Raw genomic sequence first — 27,051 nt, forward strand, 5'->3', positions numbered from 1 at the left:
GAAATTATACGTGTTCTACAGGAAGACTTAAAACTACTAAAAATAGAAAATGAAACTTTACATCAAAGAATTAAAGCAGTAGAGCTAAACCTTGAGAAGAAAAATCCATCGAAGTTTGAGTGGTCAAAAGTAAGTACTAGACAAAGGGGGTCTATATCTCATACAGGAATGACGCCAGAGTTTCCATTAGTGTGTGAAAATATATTTAGTGTTCTACAGAATGTTGACTTTGAAACTATGAACAACTCAAAGTGTTTGAAACAGAACGGAACCAACAGTAAAGGAAAGACAATGAATAACGCCAAACTTACAGTGAATCCGGCCTTCAGTGCGGTAGACAAGAAAATAAGTGCAAGGAATAAACCTGGAACAGAACCTCAAGTTTTTGTATATGCGGATAGCAATGGGAGGGGTCTAGCTGAACAAATGAACCTCAATCTAAAACACAAATTAAAGGCACAAGGAACCATTAAGCCTGGAGCAAAAAGTGCAGAGGTATTAAGTGGAATTAACCCTAAAATTGCAAATAAGGAGAAAAACTATGTTGTAATGTTAACCAGTACAAATGATGTGGCTTGTAACGAAGGAAATGAAGTTATTAAGAAAATTAGAGGTAAGCTTACTGAGCTAAATTACTGTAAAGTAGTGGTGGTAAATATTCCAAATAGGTATGACCTTATGGAAGAATCATGTGTAAATCAAGCTACTAAGGTCACTAATGTGAAGCTGCAATCTTTGTGTAAACACTTCAGAAATGTGAAAATGGTAGATGTGAGTAAATTTGGTAGGGAAATGTTCACAAGGCATGGTTTACATTTAAATAAAAGGGGAAAAGAATTGTTAAGTAATGAAATTTGTGATGTAATTAACAGTGATATGAGTAGTAAATCTAGGTCTCAAGCAGCGTTGCCAATACCTTGGGAAGTATCTCAAAGTAAGAAGAATGTGGATGAGGGCACTTCTTTTTTAGTTCAAGGGTAAATTTAACACAGCGAGTAGGCTTACGTATCTTTCATCAAAATGTACAAGGGTTTTCCATTGGGAAACAATTAACGATGGAAATTTTGTTGACGGAAATTCTGAAAGATGTAGATATTATTTGTATAACCGAACACTGGTGTGCACAAAACAATATAGCAACTATAAATTTACCAAATTTCAAGCTAGCAAGTAGTTTCTGTCGAGAAAAGAAAACAAGGGGTGGTTCAAGCATTTTTGTAAAACATAGTTTAAAATTTAAAGAATGCACTAAGTTTAAACATATAAACGATGAAAAAAATTTGAATGTTGTATTTTGGAGCTCCCAGTGGAAAAAATTCTAATAATCTGTATATATAGGACACCGGATAGTGAAGTTGAAATTTTTGTGCGTAACTTAGAGGTAATACTCTCACATTATAGTTGTACTAAATACAGCCCAGTAGTATTAGGAGATCTAAATATGGATTTTTTGAAAGATATTGATGTAAAGATAAAAACATTATTGGGTACGTTTAATTTAAAACATTTAATAAATAAACCTACTAGGATAACTCCAACCAGTATATCAGCACTAGATCAGATAATTCTAAACTCTGACCACTTGAGCTCAAGGGCGCAAGTGATTAGTACCGGATTTTCTGATAATGAAGCACAGATTGCTGAAATATGTGATAAACGCTTCTCTGTAACTCAAAAGTGTAAGAAATATAGTGTAAGAACTTTCAAAGTTACAAGGGTATTCAGTAATCAGAATATCAATTATTTCAATTATTTACTTAGTCACGAAACATGGGAAGGTGTACTTTCATTAAACAACGCAAATGATATATATAATGAATTTATAAAAATTTTTGCTTACTATTCTGATATAGCTTTTCCTAAAATGAAACTCGTGTTAAAATCCCAGAAGAAGGGACAATGGGTTACTCCTGAAGTACTAAAAGCAAGTGCTACAAACATAAATTTACATAAACTTAGTAAGGTTTTTAAAACAGGTTGTGCAAAGTCCTACTATAAACAATATAAAAAAAGGTACAAGGAACTAATTAGAACGACTAAAAAGAACTACTACCAACTTAAACTTGCTTATGCATCGAATAAAACTAAAACCATGTGGAACATTATAAATGAAGAACTAAATCGGGGCAAAGAGACACCATATGTGAATACAATAATACATGAAGGGAAAAGTGTATCAAACCCAAGGGAAAAAGCAGAAATATTTAATAATTTTTTTATAAATGTTGTCGCAAAAATTATGGATGATGATAAAGTAAATAAATGTAAACAGAATGGCTACAAAGTAGTTACTGTAAATAATTTTAAACAAAGTTCAAATAAATGTGAAAAAACAATCTTTCTACAGCCAGTATCAGAAGATGAAATAGCAAATATAATAAAATCTCTCAAAAACAAAAATACAGCTGGAATTGATGAAATCTCAGATAATTTATTGAAAAGATGTTTCAATCAGGTTACAAAGCCACTTTGTCATTTAGCAAATATATCACTTGCAAATGGCGAGTATCCAGAAAAGTTAAAAATTGCAAAAGTTAAGCCATTGTTTAAAAAAGTGAAAAGCAAAACATAAATAACTACAGACCAATATCTCTCCTACCTGTCGTTGGAAAAGTTTTGGAAAAAATTATGTATAACAGGGTAATTAATTTTTTATTGAAAGAAAATGTTATGTCAACAAAACAACATGGCTTCCTTAAAGGTCGATCTGCAAACACGGCAATATTTAATTTCATTGGGAAAGTAAGAAATATTGTAGATAAGAAAGAAAACTGTATAGGAATCTTTCTTGATTTGTCTAAAGCTTTCGATACAGTACAACACAGTTTACTTTTGAACAAACTGGAGAACTGTGGAATACGTGGTAAAGCAAGGGACTGGTTTAGTTCGTACTTAAAAAATCGTAGGCAGGTCGTAGAAATAACGCATAAGAACAATAACATTATAGAAAGCTGTTTATCAAATGAATTATATATAAAACACGGAATTCCGCAAGGATCTATTCTAGGGCCATTGCTCTTCCTTTTATATATTAATGATTTTGAAAAAAGCATATCTTCGGCAGATGTTACCCTTTTCGCTGACGATACCACTCTGCTAGTGAGTGGAAAAAGTGAAAAATTATTGGAACAGAATGCTAGGCAAACACTAAATGAAGTATCTCTTTGGATGAAGAACAATAATCTTTTTGTTAATGTTGAAAATTCCATTGCTATAAATTTTCATAACAAGTGCAGTAAACCAATATACCCTAACCTATATCTGAACCAAAATAAAATTAACTATACAACACACTGTTCGTTTTTAGGTCTTACTATAGATCATAACCTGACATGGGAATTTCATATAGAGTCAGTTATTAATAAATTAAATAGAATATGTTATGCACTAAGGATTATTAGAAAGAAGGTAAATTTAAAATTAGCTAAAACCTTGTACCATTCGTGTTTTAATTCTATCTTGCAATATGGTATCATGTTCTGGGGAAATTCAAGTCACAGATTTAATGTTTTCAAAATTCAGAAGAAAGCCATAAGAATAATTTGTGATAAGAAGCCGAATTTTTCTTGTAGACATTTGTTTAAGGAGGTCAATATACTTCCTCTGGATAGTTTATATTTGTATCGTCTCTTTTTCTATTTGAAAGAACACTGATCGGCATTCGTAACAAACAAGGATGTACATAATCATAATACGCGAAATAAGAATGATTTTCATTTGTGTAATCACCGGTCAGCAATATATCAAAAAAGTGTAAGTTATGGTGGTGTTAAGTTGTACAACATGTTGCCTATTGATATAAAGTATGAAAAAATATGAAAAGGTTCAGACAAAAGTTAAAATTATTTCTATTAGAAAATTCTTGTTATACGATTGAGGAGTACGTAAATGTCATGACAAGGTAATATTACTTTATTTTACTCATGTAATTTTTTTTGAAATATGACGCATGTTACACTTACCTGAGGCCATTCCTCGTACTTGTAAGTTCATACAAAAGAAATAAATACAATACAATACAATACTTTGAAGGTGATGTTTTTCCAGTTACAGATGGTGTTACTTCTTAAGACACCAAATATATGAACTCCTGTTTTTTGTTGCCTCTCGATTTTGCTTTTATATCACCTCTCTACTACTAGGAAATCACCTGTGCACTATATGTAAGTCATCTGGGTACTGTTTCAAATCACCTCTATCGTACATGTAAATCATCTGGGTACTGCGTGTAAATCATCTCTGTCCTACATGTAAATCATCTGGGTACTGCGTGTAAATCACCCATGTGCTACGTGTAAAGCACCTCTGTCCTACATGTAAATCACCTGGTTACTGCGTGTAAATCACCTGTGTGTTACGTGTAAATCATCTCTGTCCTAAATGTGAATCACCTGGGTACTGCGTGTAAATCACCTGTGTGTTACGTGTAAATCATCTTTGTCCTACATGTAAATCACCTGGTTACTGCGTGTAAATCACCTGTGTGCTACATGTAAATCACCTGTGTGCTACGTGTAAATCACCGCTGTCCTACATGCAAATCACCTGTGAACTACATGTAAATCGAATACGTGTTACTTGTAAATCACCTGCGCGGTAGGTGTATATCACTTGTGCAGGACATGTACGTGTGCATTGCACATGTTCTGTGCACGTGAAGATGTTGAATACGACCTGGCATGTATATGTGCATCACATGTACAGGCGTGCATTTATACAGATGATGCACACGTTGCATCCGTGCAATTGTACATGTACTATACGGATACTGTACGTGCATTGTGCTGTCTGGGTATGATGTAGCTACCTGCTAGTTTTATTACATACACTACGACTATGCACAGTAAATGCTATCATTGTTCGTACCTAATGTTACTCGCACAAGTTAGGACGATAATCTTAGCTTCTTCATTTATAAATAGTAAGTTTTTTCCATCATAACTGAATTCAACTTCTTTTTCAATCACTTACTGAAGCAGCCTCTGTAATATTTCTCGAAAGAACTGGTGTGAGATCTTTTTTTTTCTAATACAGTATATAGTTTCTCTATCCTTATCTGTTAATTCCTATGTATTTTCTAAATTAGCTCAGTCCTAGTAATTTTATTCGACCTTTCGTTCGGGTATTCCGCTGCTCTTTTCTTACAGATTTACATAACAGAAGAGAAAATATTTTCCATATGACAACATTGCTTAATTTTCTGTCCGCAATCCTGTCCGCAATCCTGTCCGCAATCCGCAATAATGACAGCTTGTCAATGACTTACCAGATAAAACTGATAAAACTGGAAAAGTGTGCGCAATCTCATTGCAGCCATAAATTTTTATACACAAAACATTTTTAACTAAAAAAAACAGAAACAATGGTATACAAAACAGTGGTAGAAATATAGTTGGCTAACTCCCGAAAAACTTAAATATTTTAAAAAATACAATTAGAGTGAAGCAGTTAAACAATACGAGAGGAGAAAACATGTAGACGGACTTGAGGGACCCGTTTTCCTATAAAAGATGTTTCCCATTATCTTTTCAATTAAATATTAAATTACACACCTTACAATTTTCGGGAGGACGTATGATAAGTGGCCCTGATGGACAAGCAGATGTGATTGTAAAAATTAAAACAACAAACATTTAATGAAACAAAGATTCAACCAGCAGAATTGATTGATAATAATGTTGATCACAATATTTTAAGAGAGAGAAAAAATAGATCAACACTTATAATATTCCTGAATTACATTATGAGCTTTTAAGCGTATTGTTGTAGTTACATCGTTAGCGTCAACCGTTTGGAAATATCATTACAGCCAGGGGACACCCACAAAGAGGCCCACCGGACCCGAACCCTCAAAAATATATATATATATATATATATATTTTTAATGATTGTGTTTTGTCTGTACCAGGGAGCACTCATGGAAAGTCCATCCAATTTGGATCGCATAAAATCTTAGTGACTTGACATACATATGTGCACTTCCTTAATAAAACTATACTTGACTTAACAGTGAAATTACTATTGGTTTATTTCCGACGAACAAAGAAAAACTTAAATATTTATATTGGCTAATCAGTGAGCGCAAGAATGTCTCTAGATTAGGGAAATTTCCCTCAAACTACAAACACTGCTTGTTATTGCTGCGATACCCATGTAACTTTTACAGCATGAAATTACAATTTCAGGTAATCAGGAACATATTTTTTTCTTTAGCATAGCACAAATACACTCCCTTTTCGAAAGCAAAATATGAAAATTGTTCATGTGGTGCACAACTTACGCTACTTGGAAATTATTTATGGTTTACTCGAACGCAGAATAACGTCATGTCTGTGTCTTGCAATGTTGTACCCCTCCCAACTTTCGACACTCTGAACAAAAATTTCTGGGTGCGCACCTGATTACAGTTTATACCTTAAGAATCTAACTACAAACTTCAGTTCATAAATAATAATAAGAAGAAGGAGGAAAAGCTACAAACGATATTGAATAGTGACTTTTGAATGGGTATTATATGCGTAATTGCTTCAGTTTAGCAGTTCAAGAGTTCGGCTTCTTTTTTTCTTCCCTTTCTGTTTTTTTAGTGTACCTTAATAATTTGCTCTGAGAATCGTAATCGTAACATTACTACAGTGTGCTATAAATAAAATAATAACAATAAGACTGATTTATCACACATATATAAACAAGAAAAAATTACTACGTCAATAAGTGAATTACTTGAAAGAATACAAAAATAATTTACATTAATGAAGCTCTATCAAATAAAAAAAGTCGCATACAGCTCAAGTCGAGAGGTCACTATACACCCCACTATCACATTAGTCCAGGTATTTTATTACATTCAGGCACAAGACCATAGACCCATATTTAAAAAAAAAAGTCGATAGGCGGACAAATATTGACACTATTAAACATGTCGAATGCAAGCATCATTAAAATTGTTATGCGTAAATTGAGGTAAATTAATAACATTATTTTCCTCCAGTATAAAAATTCTGGGAGGGCCAGCTTTGCTTCTAGGGGGAGCCGGCACCCCCTGGACCCTTTCTAGTTCCGCCTATGTCAATTCCTAATATATGCTTTTGCAATGTGGAAGTGGTGATGCCATGAGTCGCTCTCTCTCGCTCGCTCGCTCACTCTCTATTTATACAGAATATAAAAGTGGATGTATGTGTGTGTTTCAACATAATTCTGATATATCTAGAGCAATTTTAACTATATTTCTTACAGTCTGGAAAGGCGTACTGTCGGGATACACATCAAAGATGAGAGAAACGGGTCGAAATTAGTATCGAATCCATAGTTTCGTGGTCGCTTAGATGAATAGTTCTACTTTCAATTCAAGTCCAATTAAGCTCCCATTAGCAACCAGGATGGTTACGTAGCGACATCAAAATATCGACGTCAACCGATATTAGAATCGAATTGTAAGTTTTCAGCGCCGCTAACTGCCGCATTTCCCATTAGTCCACATTAGTCCACATTTCACATTAGTCCCATTGCCTAGAGGGCAACAAATTTGCAGCGTGCGAAGTTTAAAACTTGAATAATATCTTAATTTTTTCCTTATGAAATAAGTTAAAAATCAAGAAGAAATATACTATTTCATGAACAATCCTCTTTTACTATTGTAATATGTTTAATATTAGCGTTAGAAATTTAAAAATAATTCAGAACATGTTTCACATTTGTTATTTTTTGTTACGTAGTTGTAGCTTTAGCATCTAGTGAGTGGTATTTAATTGTAATAAATTCACTAATTAAGCATATTCGAATTAAGTTTTATGTTTAAGTTAGGGATGAAGGGGCGGAGAAATATGTAGTTATTGGGACGATGAGAGCAAAAGTGCGTATGTTTAGCCATGAATTAGAGATCATCTTTTGTTGTAGTTATGTAGACCTTGAATTCTTTTGTTGTTTTATTTCGGTAATCCCCGGGAGAATATTGGGATGAGACTGTGCTTTTGACAATTTGTTTTTGGCAATACACGGGAGAGTATTGGGTTATATTAGTTAGCCGGACATGGAGTTGATTTTGAATAATCGGACAAAGTGTTGGAAAATAGAAACAACAAATGAAGGATGTTACTATGTAGAAATAAATAATGTGTAATCGTGTTGATGTAGAAATGGAGCCATATAAGTGGCTGAAGTCTTTTTTTTATGTTAAGGAAAGTTAGAGCCAGTGTAGCAATTGATATTTTAGGCTTTATGAGCCAAGCGTGGCTGTTGATAATAAGGTCGAAGAGCCGCGAGTGGACAATGTTATGGTAGGTTGATGAGCCAAGAGTGGCTTTTGATATTTTAGTGGCTTATGGTAACGCAAAGTGGGATCATAGTTATTGTTATAGTTTTTGGGATTCAGAAAGGCTCCTGTTTAATTGAGTGTATTGGTGTAAGTCAATTAAAGGTTGACAGTGAAAAGAAAATGATATAATTCATTTGTAAACTCTAGTAGATTTGAGAAGTTAATTAAGGTAATACTTTGCTTCGCTGAAATTACCAAAAATAAACAAACCTAACAATTATAATACATATCCTTAGGGGGGAGTAGAAGTCCGAATTTTTGCGAAAAATTGAGTATCTCACAAGTCGTTGAACTAAGAGCTGAAATTCAGCATATAACTCATTATTAAAAATAAACAGCATATGTCCTTACATTTTTTATTTTTTATGAGTGGGGGAAGGGGGTATTTTCTATAAATTGCAAATTGGTAGTGTTTTGATTTGTAAAAATAATCGAAAACGTTTGATATTAGTTGAGAAAGAAATTGAGTAATGAAAACTACAGTTCTTCGAATTTTATACCCACTGCTTTCTATTTATAATTGCAGAAGCTGGTGTTTAATTATAAATAGAAAGCAGCTGGGTTTAAAATTCGAAGAACTGTAGTTTTCATTACTCAATTTAGAAAAATCCAAAACGTATTCGATTATTTTTACAATTCAATCACTACCATGCTTAATTATATAGAAAATTAGTTTTTCTTTCTTTTTTACGTTCGTCTACTTTTCCTTGATTTGAGACTTTTAAATTTCATCCTATTTTCTACTGAAATGTGTATGTAAGGCAACAAAGAAATAATTATATATGATAAATTTAAATTCATTTTAGTTCGGAAGATGAGAAACACTTTACCATTGTATATCTTAAAGGTCAGATCCACCAATATTGTAATAGAGAGGTGCAATGAGCCATTGACGGTAGAAATTCAAACTCCGATAAGTCTTGTTTTATTACAAGTGTAACCTCTTTAGTCAATGGAGAGAAGGACGTGGATCATGGTACAGAGTTGATGACGATGGGTTTTGGTCGGTCGGTGTTGGTCGCAATGGTTCAGAGTAGTTCATAGTTGGTGGTAGGTCAGAGTGGATCACGATGGATGATGGGTCAGAGTGGGTCAATGGGTCATTTGGGTGTTGGGTGATAGTGGATCATGGTGGGTCGTGGATCAAATTTTCATTGCCCCACACCGTCTCTGGTTAAAATTGTAATAAAGAGAAGAGGCACCGAAGATGTATGTCGGCTATTATGCTCAAATTTTGCACATAGATAGTACCCCACCAGAAAGCATTAAATCTGAAATGGTTCACGGTACCACCTCCTAGAACTCGAGATGTAGGGGTTTGTCTGATTGGCTAAATTAAGACCTCAATGATTTATCCTTCAACAAGCAAGCTTTTTATGATCGTTTCCGTGGGGAAGTCAGGAGAGCACGTGCCTAGTAATCGTAATATTGATAGTTCGCGTCCAACCCAGGGTATTTGTTTAGTGTTCTTTTGACTCACCTAAGTATAAACAAAAACAGATATAGGCAATTTAACATATTTTGGGAGAGTAATTTTGTGGTTCGATGGCGTTTCATCGCGTCTCTGCCAATGGTAGTAAAGTTTTCAAAATGGAACTGGTGCCACAGCCGATCGTCACTACGGGACAACCAATTTTTGGCGAGAGGTCAATAGTTGACCATCTGTAGTCCACCGACGCTTACAGCTTAGAGTAATGAACGATGTCTTTGCCTTGTAGACTTCATGACTACCGAGTTATTATTATTATTATTATTATTATTATTATTATTATTATTATTATTTAGTAATAGTAGTATAATTGATAATAGAATAATTATATTGTCTATGTATTGTCTCGGTAGGACTACACACAGGTTTTGGCTCGTTTTGGTTCGACTCGACTCTAATTCGAGTCGAGTTGGAGGAAATTTTTCGCGCCGAGTCCTAGAGTAGACCTCAAAGATGTCTGTTTCGAGTCGAATCGAGTTTCAAAGAAAAGTCGCTCGTGCCCATTCCAACTAATGAGAGCTAATCGGAGTTAAGCGAAATCGAAAGTCACACTATGTTTGTAAGCGACCCCGAATACTATGAATTCGACACTAATATCGATGATTTTCTATCATTCTTTTTTATGTATCCCCCTCCCATTCACCATAGGTAACCCAACAGCACTCTTTTTCAGACTATAAGAAATGTGGTTAAAATTACTCTAGGCCAGTGGTTCTCAATCTAATTCCTATCACGATCCCCTTTTATCACATCCTCTTGCCAGCGATCCTTTTATAATTTGTGTTTTATAATAAGCTTGTATGGGATTTTTAACATACCTATTTCTATAATAGTAGAATCCATTTCTTGTTTATAGTGAACAGAGCCGTGGCATGGAAAATCAGCGCCCGGGGCGAGAGTATATGACGATGTCTCCGTACATATGAGTGAGGTCGACAGAGTAACTGCGAAGCGCCACCATGGTCGGCACGAAGCTCAATACAATTTTCAAAGGTAAACCCTGCATTTCCTTGATTTTGAGCACATTTTATTACTTTTTCCTTCTATTTTTTACATGTGCACATGCACCTTCCTAACATGAGTAACCCACTTCCTCCGAAATTTGTGCCCCCTTTTTTCGGCGCCCGGCACTGACAGTGGACTCAGTAACTGTAATATCTATATTCCCAACGACGAAGGTGTTGGTTCAAGATGGATGTTAAACTCCTTCATTGAAGAGGTCATTAACGTATCTGATCTGAGCCCACAACTTCTTGACCAAATAATCGAATGATCGTGCGACAAGTCTTTGCAACTGGTTTTCTGTAACAAAGACTTGGACAAGTTCTGCCTGATGAGGAGAAAAGAATATCCTGGTCTGGTATCTGCTGCTTTAAAAGCAATAATTCCATTTGCTATTTCGTACCTGTTCGAAAATGGGTGTGTGTGTTTTATTTCATGGTAAACATTAAAACAAAGACAAGAAATAGCTTATCAGTTGAAAATAGCTTGATAATGTTCGTCACGAAGATTGAACCGGGCATTGCTGTACTAGTGAAATTACACCATGCTTAGGTATCTAATTAGGTTTCAATTTTAATTGTATTTCAATGTGCAGGTTTTGTTTTTTGTGTATTTTTCTAGCATTTCTACATACAATTCTCATTAGTTTCATATCATACCCCTTTCATTTAAATTCATTTTTAAACAACTCTGCACCCTTTAAAAATCTTCAGTAGACTTATTTTTAATTATGCTTTACAGTAGGCCTATGTATAAAAATAAAAGTATGCCTATCAGAACAAAATTTAAAATAATATTTAAAAATAATTTCAGGTATTAGATTCTAACTATATTTATCTCTTCCGCTTATCTTCGCGACTCCCAGGTTGAGAAACCCTGCTCTAGGCATACATGAGTTATGTTGGAACATACATACATACACTTTTTTATGTATAAATACAGATAAGAGAGGGTTGAGAGAGAGCAATTAAGGTATTACCGCTCTCAATCTCTTCACTTTACTTTTGCGATTCGTAAATTTCTTACGTGACAGTTTGGGGCTATCTAGTTTTTTGTCTTGAACCACGATCCGGTTTTCGATATGCTCTATCTAAATGCTGTAATGCGAATATTGAGAAGTTACCTGCGTATGAAAATAGCTGCAAAAAAATACATTCCATAACTTATTTATTGGTATTACACGATTTTCTTAATTTGTATTTAATATTCACATATAACATACCGACGTTCTGTCAATACCTCAGATGTTATATTTTAAATATCAGTATTAATTATGTCGTGATTAATAGTAATGTAACTATTTTACATAATTTTCATGCATTGAGGAAAGTAGAATATAAAAGAATCTCACCTAAACAGGTATCGAACTCACGATTTAAACACTCGGGATGTACCACTGAGCTAACATTACCGCTTTTCGTAATCTGCTTCTGAAATATAACTGAGCTCATAGGTAAATGCTCTTTTCCGTGTGGAAATCACAATGACGAAACAAGAGTGTGAATATATAGTTTCGAAATATTGTATCATTAAGTATTTCAATCAATGTTTCTTTTACCTACATTTAATACCATTTCAACATGTCTTATTATATTTAACAGAAGGAAAAACATATCTCTACATTTTTATTAATTGACTGGCCGCCTCGTGGAGCAGACCTCAATCCCATATAAAATATGTGGGCAGAAGTGGAGCGTACACTAAGGGACAGTTGGCCTGAAGCAGATCCACCAAGAACTCAGGATGACCTGTGGCATTTTGTTTTCGGAGCATGGCTGGAGGTAGGGGAAGGAGATAGATTTGTCACCCATTTAATAGATTCCATGCCCAGAAGAATGGAGCGTGTAATAAATTCAGAAGGGTCTTGGACACAATATTAATGTCCCCGCCTTAACTTCCGAAAACAGCCCTTTTCAGGGCTACCTAAACGCTTCTGAAAATATTTCTAGAAGTAAACCACTGATTGTATCCGATTTCAGTGCAATTCTACTAACAAAAAACCGATAAATCGCTGCAGGCTTCGAACTCAAGACCTCTTCATTACCAAGCCCGTACTCTACCAGTGAGCTAACATGAACACGCAACCCAAACACGATTTTCAATTTCTGGTATTCGATGACAATGATGCTCATATACTTTGCAAATAGTGTATTCTACTTGGGATATTCCGCAACACACACACACACATAAACAAAGCGAGAGAGAGATAGAGATAGATAGATAGATAGATAGAGAGAGAGAGAGATGAATATACAAAAGCATATTGAACGTATACGAATGAGACTCCAAGTAACGACATTCCGTTCTAAAGAGAATTTGTGTTTCTTCCCGTGACGTTAAGGGGATCGGGAAAATTATGTGTCTTCAATCAGGATCCGACTTTGGATACTCTGTTTATACACTTTCTATATCCGTAGGAATATACTGTATTTCACGAATGCAAAAACATGCTGTAATGGGAATATTGAGAAGTTATATCTGTATGACAAATAGCTGCAAATAAATACACTACATAATTTATTTATAGCTATTGAACGATTTTCCTAACTTGTATTTAACATTCTCATATATAATACCGACCTACTGTGAACACATACCTATCTCAGATGTTATATTTTAAACATAATAATTACTATGTCCTGCAATGATATATATACAACTGATGTATTTTAATGTAATTATTTTATATAATTTTTCATGCATTGCGGAAAATACAATTTCATAAAAAATCACTGCCCCAATGGGAATCGAACTCGTAACCTTAAGATTTGAAATCCGACACCTTACCAGTGAGCTAACACAAGGATTTACGGAAACATTCTTCTAGCGAAACATATATAACGTTTCTCAAGATAATTATGACATTCATATCCAGTACAAACGCTGTTTTTGTTCCACTTTGACTTTTATTTTAGTACTCAGGCGATAATTATGCTCTATGTCTTAACTTTGAGCATTCTTTTACATATGGAAAAATTCTTTAACGTATCTAAATGTTCTATTACGTATGGAGAGCTAAATGACAAACAAGAATGTGCTGACATTAATACAAGGTTTCGAAATATTGTATCATTAAGTATTTCAATCAATGTTGCTTTTTTTCTACACTTGGTAACAAGTCTTATTATATTTAAAAGAAGAAAAACACATCTGCAAACTTTTTCCCGATTGCAAAGGCTGGCTTGGATGTTCGAACCTGGTTTACTTTTTTCCAAAGATACCCGAAGCTCGACTTAGAAAATTTTTGCCTCAAAATACCAATAAAAAATGCGCTCAACCTTTTTGAAGCAAGGTGTACATTTAGAACAATAATATCACATCATCTTCGCTTAAGAGCAATAAATGCAAGTCTGTCAGTAAGAAATTCAACCCGTTTAATTGCTGGTTTCGTCTGTGGACAAAAAACCCTGTTCTGAACTGGTGATTTTCATTTCCTTTTCCGTAAAACAACGTAAAATTTCCGGAATTCACAGATCCATTTCCTTCCCACCTAACTTCCTGAACAACTACTATGTCCATCCTGCATTTCTCTAACTCACTCCTTACGGATTTTAACGCGCCTGCCCTATAAAGACTTCTAATATTCCAAGTTCCAAATCTCTTTTCCATTCTCTTTTGCTAAGGTCGTGCCAAGTTATCAGTTCCTTTCCGAGGCTTTTTTGAATATTTCTGAACAAGTGCTTCTTTTTTACAGGAAGATGTTGTTAGCCTTACCCAAACCCCCAAGCTGGAGAACCGCTCCTAGTCGTCTGCCCGCGACTGCTTACTCAGTATATTCGTAGCTAACTCTATATCTAGAGGCCTTCTCCTCGATCCGCAACCTGAGGAAGCGCCATGTCGTGGTGACAGGAACCCACGTCAAGTGTTCATATCCAATACTATTATTTTGTAGGAGTGGACATAACACTCTCGTTGCCACGTGTTCCACCGGTGGTCACACCATCCTCGCTTCCGGGGGCCACGTGTACCAACCGTGGGCACGCAATATATACTCTTTGAAGCCTCGTGCTCTACGACGGTCACATATAGCGTGAAGTGGAACGTGAGTTTTAGAAGAGATGACCTCCACATATAACACACAAAAATTGTTCACGCCTTTCTGAAGTAATTAATGCTGTTTTGCAGTTTGAAAAATCTCTTAACTTTTGCTATACACACGTTGTATACTTCACTTTTTCATCTCTATGTAGTATAAAATAAAATTCCTAATGTTCAATCATTTTAATTCTATACGTTACTTATTGCTTAGTGAGACGTTTCCTGCTTAATGTACACTCAAGCTTGTTGTAGGGACATGGAAGAATATTTTCTCTCTCATCACAGAGACAGCATCGAAAACTGACTGGCAACACTTTTGTTTACTTTCAGTGATATCAAACATTCAATTGTAATATGTCCAGAATAGAAGACGATAAAATAACTGATGTTCCGAAGAAATCAGAAAGTGAAAATTTTAGTGATATAAATTTCTTTCCATGATTTACATGCTGATCCACACTTTGTAGCTGAAACCACGAAAACATCTTCCGAAAATAATGATGAAGCAACTGCAGAGCACACTAGTAGTTCTGATTCTAACGGTGTGAATGAAACCAACGCTTGTGTTGGAGTGTGTAAGTCTGTTCGAGGTCCAATGAAGATCTTCAATGTTTCCCCCGCAATATTGGTGTTGATCCCCTAGTTAATGATTAGTTGAGGGGGAAAATCTACTTAAGAGTCTTTCAAGTACTTTCCTAGTGATGATTAAATATTCCTATCATTAAACAAAACAAACAGTTACGCTCATCAAAAGCTCTCTCTAGCAAAAAGGGCACAACCATAATCCAGACGACAGAGCTGGGTAGATACAAATGAGCAAAGCTGTCTCAATATCATTTTCGGAAGATGTTTCCGAGTTTCAGGTAAAATGTCTGGATCAGCATGTGAATCGTCAGAAGAAACCCATATCACAAAAACTTTTACTTTCTGATTCGTCAGAGCATTGGTTTTATGGCCTTGAGTTGCGAAAATGTTGCAACAGAATGACTGAGATCACTGAAAAATAAACAAAAGAGTTGTCAGCCAGTTGGCGATGCTGTCCATGTGAAAATATCCATCCATGTCCCTACAACAAGCTTAAGTGTTCATTATTCAGGGAACGTGTGTCTAAGCAGTAGAGAACGTAAGCAATTGTAATGATTAAACATTAGCAATTTTATTTTATACTTCACAGAGATGAAAACAATGTCAAAAAGTGTACTACCCACTGGTGGTACATGTGGCATCAGGATGAAATTTACATTGTGTGGCCACTTGTACCACGGATGGACACCTCCACAGAGATGCCAATAGAGGGTCAATAAGACAAATAATATATATATATATATATATATATATATATATATATATATATATATATATATATTAAAACTTATATTACTATGATTATGGTTAGTTAAAAAATACCTGACATCACGGTAACACTCACGCAAAACTTGCTTGGCAGCGAGAGTATTAAATGAGCGATAAAACAGAGTAATGAAATTTTAATTCCAGTTTAGCACCTTCCTCCCGCAAAAATTGATATTATGAACAGTAATACTATAATAAAAGCAACAAAATACCTATTTATTCACTTAGATAAAAGCAATGATTCAACCATTTCAAAATGTAAAACAACAAACAACTCAGTTGTTGTATTTGTTTGAGACTTCCACCCACAACTTTAAAGTGGAATCCAAACTACATGACCTGATCTCTACATGATTGAAACCTAGTCTCTTGCCATTGAGAGGATAGGAATTAAAATAGAAAACAAACCTCAGCTCTGTCATCCTACGTTTACAACTGCTATAATACTGTTTTCTAATCGATTTTGAAAGAAAATAATTAAATGTTGTCAAGCGGTTAATCAAAATGTATTTTCATTGTGCAGATAATTTAGGACACTATAAAAAGAACCAAACTCAACCTAATTTTGGACTTCAACACAAGAACACATAATTAGAAAATACTTCTTCGAATCGTCGGATTATTTCTTACACTACCTCAAGTCTGTCTTTTGTGCAAGTCTGTGTGTTCTTACACTACCTGAAGAGATTTTGTATTCCACAGTATTTCTTGCAATCAGATATGATAGACTTTGTAGTGAGTAATTAGCATGTACGTCTCTTCGAAAGCATGAATGCAAATCATATTTTGTTTCAGGTCAAAATAATTGAAGGCAGTAATGTAATTACATGAACAACTTACGATATAGAAGATAATTTAACTCAACTAATGACCATCTTTTCACACGCTTTAGTGACGCGTGTAAACTTATATATACGCTTTTAACTGAATAATAGATATTGTGCAACATCTTGTAAATGATAAGCGTAAGTAGTCGAATAACGCATTGGATTTCCATCAAGGCCAACATGGTTCCAACCGGCATAGGTCTTAAGGTTATATCATGTTTTAATTACAATGTCAAGCCACACTCATTTTGATAAGGAAGATCTCGTTTCGAAAAGAATGAGATGTTCGAATGACGATAATAACGTGAAATTGGAGTACTCCATGAATTGGCAAAGATTTAGAAACAAGTTCCCTTCAATTGTTACAGAATGTATATATTCGGTCAATTTCACCAAAGTGCAAAATTATGTATGATCAGTATATTTCTTTTCTTTTCATATGCAGTTTCATATTTCTTTTCTTTTCATATGTACCAGCAGTGATGAAATGATACTATCTCTCACAGCGAATTTCAGTACCATTAGTATATGGAACTCATTAGACAACAGCCGATAGAAATAAATCTCAAAATGGAGAGATTTCTTTGTGCTTTAACTCCACAGAAAAGAATTACGAACTCTCTTCCCCTGAATGAAATTTTAGATGTGCCATGGATTATATCTGTCCAGGTGTTTGCGGTACCATGAACGGTGATGAACCCTATGTAATGCAGTTACGTACGTCATGGGGGGAAATACTTTTAATATTAATGTACCAAAACATTCGCAACGTTGCTTGTAGAGAGTTCATTTTATACATATGTAGTCCGATAAAACAAAGCTTAATAGATTCCGAAAATTTCTAAATTTGAAAGGTTCCATTTTAGATGTCTTCGTTTAAACAATTATATACATATTATAACCTTGAAGTGCGAAACATGTACCTTACGGTCGTTTGACATAATTAGTTTCTTTCGAAAAGTGTTATAAGATCGTTTTCTTGTCATCGAGTTTTAGAACTTATTACAACAATTTAAAGGTATTGCTACTAAAGCCACTTTTTGTTATTAAGGCCATATTTGATATTTAAAAAAACATTCCTCATATCTATTTATTACTTACGCCTTGATCAATTTCTTAACAAGTCTTCTATTTGTTAATGGATCACTGCACAGTGTGACAGCAGGAAGTCTAAACTCCCATTCCTCACGTTTTCTGTTAATTGTCATAACAGTTGGGTGATCTTGAAACTTTCTCCAGGATTGCCATATAATCAGTACTGTTGCTAGTATACTCCCACCAACCAATATTGTCCAGAAAATTCTGTAAGTGAGTATAAAGATTGTTGAATTCATTCAAAATATTTTTATGTTACAAATTATTTATATAATGTAATAGCTCGAGCAGTCGAAACAAATTTAAGGGTTTGGATTACGTAAAGGTGATTGTTACTTTGCTCTAAATACGACAACACCATACATGAACATAAGTAAATCTGAAGTTAATAACGTTCCTTTAAAAGAAATTGCGCCATTACTCAATACGATTCACTCACTAGTGGATACCCGCCACATATAAAAATATTTTGCAGAGTTGATTAACACAACATTTATAATTATAGTCTAATATGCACCAAATATGTATGTAGATTTTACTTTCAATATAAGAATTTCTGGAAAATATTCCAAAACTGGATTTATCAATAGCACTAATGTAGTTTAGTTGGCTATTCTGCTTTTAGTTGAATACCAAGTTACATAATTCAACTTATTATATCTTTATAATAATCAAACAGCATTGATAGTTATACAGTCAATTACAAAGATCTCACAACTGCTAAATGTACAAAATTGAATGAAGAAGTTATTATTTAATAATGAACACATTAACTGTGAAAATTTGTGTAAGTTGAAGTTACTACAAGCAATTTAACAGTAACGATGCTAATTTAATACAAGAATCTCTATGAGGATCTTATTATGAATAACTCAAATATGTACCTTAAACCCCCTTTAAACCAATGTATGATCCCTCGATTCGAAACATAATGAAATTTGTAGAAACACTAAAAACTTAGGTAACTCACCAATATATTATGGTTACAATGCATCCACACTTTCTAATCTGAAATTATTTCACTAATGATACATGAAGATAGACAATAATCTTAAAATTGCCCACATAACAGTTTCGAAAGTTATATATAACATTTAAGTTATATAGCTTCGTCGAGTATGACATCGAACACACATCTAAAAGCCTAGGCTGAAGTGCATACATAATTTGCATAAAGCTACCACCAGAAGCGCTAAAATCCAAATTACTTCAAAATCAAACTATCCAGCCAAAGACTTCCTATAATGGATCGATCCGCGAGATATGTCCATAGAAAAGCTGTTACATCCCACGTTAGTTAATTAATGTTTCTTTTCAAGTGACCAAGAAAGTTACATGTTGTAATTTACACTACAATCGTAATCAGTAAGAATCTGATGTTTGCCTAGCTTTTAATAATTTTATAAGCTCATTTTTAGTTAACTCGTAAATAATGTTATTCCCTACTATTAAATTCATATCCATAATAATGAATTACGGGACTTAAATCAAAATATAATTTTCAATACCATGTTATATATATTTCAAACAACAGCATATATATATAAAAAAAGGATATAAAAAAAACTTAGTGCATATTATTTTTCATATTCCTCCATACACTACAGTCTAAAATATGATAATTATACAATTGAAATCAAACTTCTAATATTGTGTAAGGAGGATTGGATTACTATGAAACATTGGGTCTATTTCGTATTCTGTCCGTACGTTGTACTACAGATCAGGAACTTGGACAGGTTTTCACCTTTGACCCTTAGAGCCGCTGTAAACCAGAGTGTTGCTAAGTGTTAGGACCTGTACATACTCCGTCGGGATATGTATAAACAAGATAAAAAATATTTTTCCTCTTCTTCTCGTCAAAATTGGTAGTTGTTACGTGCAATGTTCATTCGCGAGGTCTTCAGTGAAGAGGTCGTGTATTAGGAGATATATTGGACTTGCCCACCGTCGGCTATGAGCTGCGGCCATAGAATATGAAGACTATATAGAAGAGATGTGTGAGACTCTATCAAATTTAGCCTTGGGGTTACACGTGAAATAGATTTGTTGCCAAGGGACTACAGCGTTTCGTGACTATTCCTTTCTGACGGAAGTAAAGAGTCACGTGATGTGTGAGGGTATATATATATACGTATATATATATATATATATATATATATATATATATATATATATATGTATGTTGTGTGTGCGTGTGTGTATGTGTGTTTGACGTCGTATATCTGATGTAGTAGGATCACGTGATGAAAATTAGTGGTTGATAGAACGATAACGTTGTAGACGCAATGTAGAACATGCATCTATGTTATGTGTATATCATTCTCTTAGCAGCTGTTGTGAAAGAAGACGTATCTAGTTAAAGATGTAATCGTCTATGAATCTATTAGATAAGCTTAATACGTCATTATTGGAAAACTTGACAAAGAGTCGTGATTTACAGATTGGCGTACCATTTCGTATTATAAACTGTGAGATAATTACAACGATATATAGAAGGAAGGCCTGTGTGACATTTAAAGAAGTTGAAAAAGTGATTTTACCAGGGCGCTGTACTGTAAAATTAAAGCAGATAATGATGCGTTGTTATCGTATTTGCAAAGTAGAAATGTACGTTTAACATATAAAAGGAAGAAGATTAATTTATCCGGACATAACATGCACGATCTGGAATTTACTATCTTGGTATCTTCTTCGTAAGTGTGTGGGACACGTACAACCAAGATGAAACATGATTTTTCTTCCTTTTCTTCCTCCCCTTCATGCGTGCAGAGACGCTTGTACGCATAGTGTCGTTCTTCTGCATAAATCAGCTACTGGAGTAACATGTCTATGAGTGCTTGTGCATCAACTATGGATACTAACAAGGAGACTTACTTACCGAAGTGTCACTCATAGATTTGAATGAAACTTTGCACACTCGTAAAACATCGAAAAATAATCGACACGTAGCGGCAATGGTGAAGATTTAAGAGTAGAAACCACCGTTTAAACGTTAGGGATAGTCTCTAAGCATGGACAGAAACAGTCATTTAATATAGAAGAAAACACATTGCCAAGGGTGTTCACAACAGCTGATTTAGAATTTGACGTCAAAAATTACAAACTTCAAAATGGAGGATACAATATAGTGATTAAAATTACAAAATGTCTTCTGGTTTGAAATTCTTTGCACTTAGCCAAGAACAATTATATTTGGCAGGGGTTACTACAAAAAGCATGCAAACCGAATTGAAATTCATTTCTATTGGTTTGAAATCGCTTTATTTTAACTTAATGCTTGACTAAGGTTGTAAGCACTAAAGTAAGTCTCCGTATCTTTCTCTATTCGGGGTGCTTATGTATAGTGAGTACCTTTGCATCTTACTAGGTTTGAAATTCACATATCCACTATTGTTTAATTAGCTACGAATTTATTGAGAAAACGTTTCACAGTAATGTTTTTTTTTACCAAAAATAGAAGTGTGTGATTCATAAAATTTGCTTATACCACGCTCACCTTATTACAGCAATAACTATGAAAAATGCAGCACCATCTTCTTCCAAATAGCTGTCCAGGCAAATCTAACAGATTTTAAAATCTGGGAGAATAAAACTGATTATGAATCAGTGATTTGAATTTAAATTATATTATTACCAAGATGAAAATTTGTTATAGTTGTAGAGGACAAAATCAGTAAAATGTCTTAAGAAGTTTGTCCACGAACTAAAGACAAACACATCAAGAGGGTGAATTTACCAGTTGTTAGTGTCGAATGGCTTGCAATTCGAGGTAATCTTTTGTTTGTAAAATAGGTTGAAAAGTTGATTGTGACCACTCCACAAATCTAATAACAAAATATATTTTGCATTAGATGCTGGGAGAAAAAGACGTTGAAACCATGATCTCACACGAGCTGATGTTAATTCCCCAAATTTGATGCTTTCACAATAGGGTAGAGCGTTTTGCACATTTGCTGGAAATTCGATGACGGCTAGTGCGGAAAAGGTGCCATTAGTGGCACCGACCTCACAGAATTTTATTTGATTTTTTGGACAACCCTGCCCCAACGGACTTAAAGTTTCTTAAGTGTTTGGTTAGGCAACGCCTACTACACCAATGACAGAAAAGCTACTTGTGGTCGTTTTTAGAGTTACCTGATGACTATAATACAATTATTTTTATAAACGAAACTTGTAGCGATGCCAGTGAATATTTTTAAAATGTTTACGAATCAAAGTATAGCCACATTAGCTCAGTTGTCGGAATCAATGTCCAGATTTTGTTTGGAATGGCACGTTAACGATGATTATAGGCATAGTCCTTGATACAACACGATTTTGTTTGTGCAACTCTTCGCTTATTTTGCTCTGTACGCAAAATGACCCACAACGCACCACGGGTAGGTGGTTGCACATCGACTTCCGACCACCCACCCATCCAGTAGGCATACTTTGACATTTGACCTTAGGTCACGTAGTTCTTGGTCTGGAAACTGGACATTCTTGTTGTAGACTTCAGTTTGTGTCTAACGTAGATATATATCTTGCGTTCTGGCAGCACTTTTTCGACGATGCCTCGGACACCAGCTTTACTGTACGTTCAACAGCTTGACCATTTCAAGGGAATGTTGTTGTTAGAGTAGTGTAAGTTCTGATGGTTTCTTCAAGCTGCTGATCCGCTATGTTTCGTGTGATTGGCAGTTATGTTAGACATTTAGGCCAATTAATCATGTTATAGTAATTTTCACCTGTAAAGTTTAATTTCGGAACAATGAAGTCACGTGTGCGGCTTGATCTTCGAGTCTTCTGGCTCCGGCACATTTTGTATCCTTCTCCAGCCTAACGTTCGAATATGCGGATTTTCATTTGCTGTCATCGATATCAGCAGATTTTCATGATTAGCGTAGTATCCATTTATTAGTAAAACAGAATGAACTATATATTGTAGATTTTCTGGCAGAAAACGTGATAGCTTAACTATGGTAAACAGTTGCATGGCGCCCATTTCGCACGAAGGATTTTCCCGTATTGTAAACCAGACGGGAGCGTATAATTAACCAATTTACTGGCAAGGTATACAAACTTGAACTAGGTTTATCAGTACTGATATATTGGCGAAGCATCCTATAGGCAATGTAAGCCATCGTAAATGTGATAATGGTCCTGGGTTTCTGTTTGCTAGACCAGTAGTACACATTCCTGTAGCAACACCCTTACAAATTTCAAGGAGATAATTTTGGTCGCTGCTTAAACCATCTGTTGTTTCCATTTCAGACACCCATTCAAAGGAAATGGGTGTAAAGGAGATGATCGGTGAATGTTCACAATTCTTTAATTTCTTTCCGATGGGGCCGGAAAAAGCGTAGGGTCCGGTCGTCCCACGATCCAATGCGGTAACCAAGTGTCGAAATGGCAACTCATTGGTATGAAGAAGGCAAGTGAGACGCAGCACTCCCTTTCCTAGGTATCTCTGACTTATCACGCCGTTATCCTATCCTGTGTTTGTGGTTTCACCATCACTGCCGACTGCCTCAAGACTTGACACGTCGTACTGGTTCTTCTCTAAGAGCTCCAATATATGTGGGCAATATCCTTGGCAGTGTCTGACTTAGGTGTGGCATCACCCACGTATTCTGAACCGGGATCCGATAGAACTGTGATATGCTTTCGTTTGCCGTTATCTTTTTTCTTGAACAAGAGTTGCATCATTTTTTCTGTCGAAGTAGATACTTGTAATCACCCAGGCTAGTTGAGCCTCTTCTTTCAGGATCTTCTCACCCAGTTTATCTTTTCCTCTTCGTACCTTTGATCTGTTAACAACAACATTCTTGTCCTCTGGCGTTATGAGTCTCGCGTCCTGAAGTACGGCAGAAGCGATCAAAGCAACTTGTCTGTCTGATGCTCCAGGTCTAAACGCTGCGTCCGATGTATTTTGAAGACAGATGCGCCTAAAGCTGTTTCCTTCTTGGTCGCGAGTCGAAGTCAAATCCCGACGTGCTTCCCAACTAAATAGCTTCGCTGGATTCACTTGACGACGCCAGTATCTTTGACCGGTGCCTATGCCGAATCCCACTAGTTGATGGACTTGCTTCAACACTTCCAAGTCTTTCTTGGTTGTCTGTCCCTTAAATCTGCTCACTTTACGGGAAAACATCTCTGACAGAGATTTGCTTGTTCGGACGTCAGTGTTACCAATACTCATTCTCCGTGATGTTCTCTGGTCCAAAAGAAACTTGAATTTTTGTTTTGGAATCTTGCGTGTCCTCCCACTGTTGCAATCTTCACCGGTTTTACATTTGCAAGACGCAATATCAAAAAGAGATTTTTCCGCGTGTGCAACAGCACCTGCACGAAGTTTGCTTCTTGTCCTTGTCGACTGAAATGCTTTTCCTTGGTGCAACACTTATTATTTTTTTCAGTATGTCAAAAACTCTCTTTTCTGAAACCACAGGAATGCTTGATTTACGCCAAATATGTACAACACTTTTTCCAACTAGTTTACAAATGTCAGTCACTGGTAATCTAGTTACACTTTTGTCACCACTTAAGCCACTTCGAAACCAATGATAATGTCGCATGACGTCACAGTACGTGGGTAACTGCACTTCACTCATTTCATTTGGAGTGCCACATTCGCCTCGTTTCAAACTTTCCCGCGTTGGTCTGCTATGGGGCTTTTTCTTTATCGTGCTTTCCATTGTTTCCGAACTTGGAAACCAAAGCATACAAAATATATCTGAATCGCATCGCACTAACAATATTGTAACTTTAGGTTCAATGAACAAGCTCTATGTCTTGAGAGAAACAGTAGCAAACTAAAACCGTTAAAGCTCAAGCTGCAATAAACTGGCCTGTTGGATTGGTTGGCCGAAGTACTTAGTATTTATACCACCACCGAACTTCGAGCGAGGATATTCTACAAACGTCGGCGTAGGTTTTGGAACCTACGAGGCGAGAAGTAGGTGCCTGAATCTTCTGGACGGAGCCGGACGTTGCGACGACACTTGAAGAGCGTGCCTAAAGTAAGCAACCATGAAGTTGGGTAGTCTGCCGCTGGATGGCATTTTCTGTCGATGTAGATAACAAGCGAAGAGTTGCCGAAAATAAATCATGTTATATCAAGAGCTATGCCTATTATCATCGCTAACGTGGCATTCCAAACAAAATCTGGACATTAATTCCAACAACTAAGCTAATATGGCTGTACTTTGACTCATAAATATTTTAAAATTATTTACTGGCATTGCTATATGTTTCTTTTAATAAAACAATTGTACTATAGCCAGGTAACTTCAGGTAACTTTAAAAACAAACACAAGGACCTTTACTGTTGTTGGTGTAGTGCGTGTTGCCTAAAGAAAGACTTAAGAAAACTTTAAGTCATTTGTGGCAGGGTAAGGGATTGTCCAAAAAATAAAAAAATCAGTAAGTTCGGTGGCACTAATAGCGCCTTTTCCGTACTAGCCGTCATCAAATTTAGAACAAAAGTGCGAAACGCTTCACCCTATTTTCCAATGACACTTTGAGATTAAAAGAGGTTGTTTTGGACTATAGAGCCAAATGTTCCATTATTTTCGAGGAAAATAATTAACAACGGTGATAACAGAAAATCATTTTCAGAAATTAAAGACTATATGGTGTAGCTGTGAGTCTTAGATTTATTGACTGTGCCACACTTTCTACTGTTTGAGTCTGTAAACGCTATAGCGAGAAATCAGAGACTCACTTTAATTACTCACGGCAATAAAATGAGTAAAAAGGTGTTTCAAATTGGCTTATAACTTCCTCTTAGTAATCTCTGCGAACTATATTTGTTCTTGACTAACTGCAGAAAATTTCAAACAAGAAGATATTTTTTAATAGTAATAACTATATTGCATTCGCTGTTTTGAATTTTGTAATTTTCACGTCAGATTCTCAATCAGCTGTCCTAAAAGAAACCTTGCAGTATGTTTTCTTCTAAATTGAATGGTAGTTTTCAGTGTATTCTTAGAGACCACTACTAACGTTCAAAGGGTGGTTTCTACTCTTAAATCTTCACCATTGCTGAAACAAAAGATACGTGTCGATTATTTTTCTACGTGTTCTACAAGCGTGCAAAGTTTCATTCAGATTGGTGAGTGACATTTCCGTAAGTCTCCTTGTAAGAAAGAGTACTTGATAAACGTTAAATAAGGTCTTAGTACAATGAAAACCAAATTAATTTGTATTGGAGTGGATAATGATACATTTTAGCCAGTGATTCGTTTTGGTATAGGACTTGTGTTTGGAGTGAAGATAATTTGGCAGAATGGAAGAAATTTGTACCTTTGACCCAGTCTGTTTAAAATTATTTGAATTCTTAAGTGGAGATTACATATATAAAATATGCTGGATGTAATAACGAACTGGTGGTGCGAAAACTAAGGGAGAAAAATTAGTAATGTTGGAGAAGAAAGAAACACTTCATTTTCCTCGAAATAGTGTGTACTTAAATTCAAAAGTTTTACCTCGGAAATTTTACCGTGTATTGAACATGCTTTGAAAATAGCAAAACTTGTAGTATTGCGCTACATGAATATTTGGCTTGTGTACACATATTATTCGCAATAATGTACTATCGCTGTGTCTTACATGTAGAGGAATTGATGGAATTCATATATGTGTGGATGAATAGAGTATTATTAATGGAATGACCATCAGTTTTCCAAGTGTGTCTCTTGATAATAAGAACGGTGATATGAAAATTGATGGTGAAAAATTAAAAGAGGAAATCAAAGTATTTTGCAAACAAAAGCTCATAGATTCAACTATTGATTAATTTTTTGCAGCGTACAAACACAGCCATGGTGGAGAGAAACGGATACTCAACCTTTGAAGTGTATCGATGAAGTGGACTTCTGTTAATAAAGAAGAAAAGGTACAAAGTTATTTTTCTCTTATACTGAGCAGTGTAGAAATAAGTTTAGTACTTT

The 27,051-nt window shown here is 35.2% G+C and overlaps 1 protein-coding gene across 1 annotated transcript in view; it reads right to left on the reverse strand.

The window, feature by feature from the left end:
- LOC145685081 (uncharacterized) overlaps nt 1-27,051 on the reverse strand; it is a 204,710-nt gene that overhangs the window by 12,159 nt on the left and 165,500 nt on the right. Inside the window, exon 6 of the mRNA XM_081757426.1 lies at nt 18,122-18,322. Coding sequence (XP_081613552.1) covers nt 18,122-18,322 — 201 coding nt within the window. The remainder of the gene's footprint in view (nt 1-18,121; nt 18,323-27,051) is intronic.

Source organism: Thermobia domestica, chromosome 5 (assembly GCF_964235325.1).
Source record: "Thermobia domestica chromosome 5, izTheDome1.hap1.1, whole genome shotgun sequence".
NCBI classification, from domain to species: Eukaryota; Metazoa; Arthropoda; class Insecta; order Zygentoma; family Lepismatidae; genus Thermobia; species Thermobia domestica.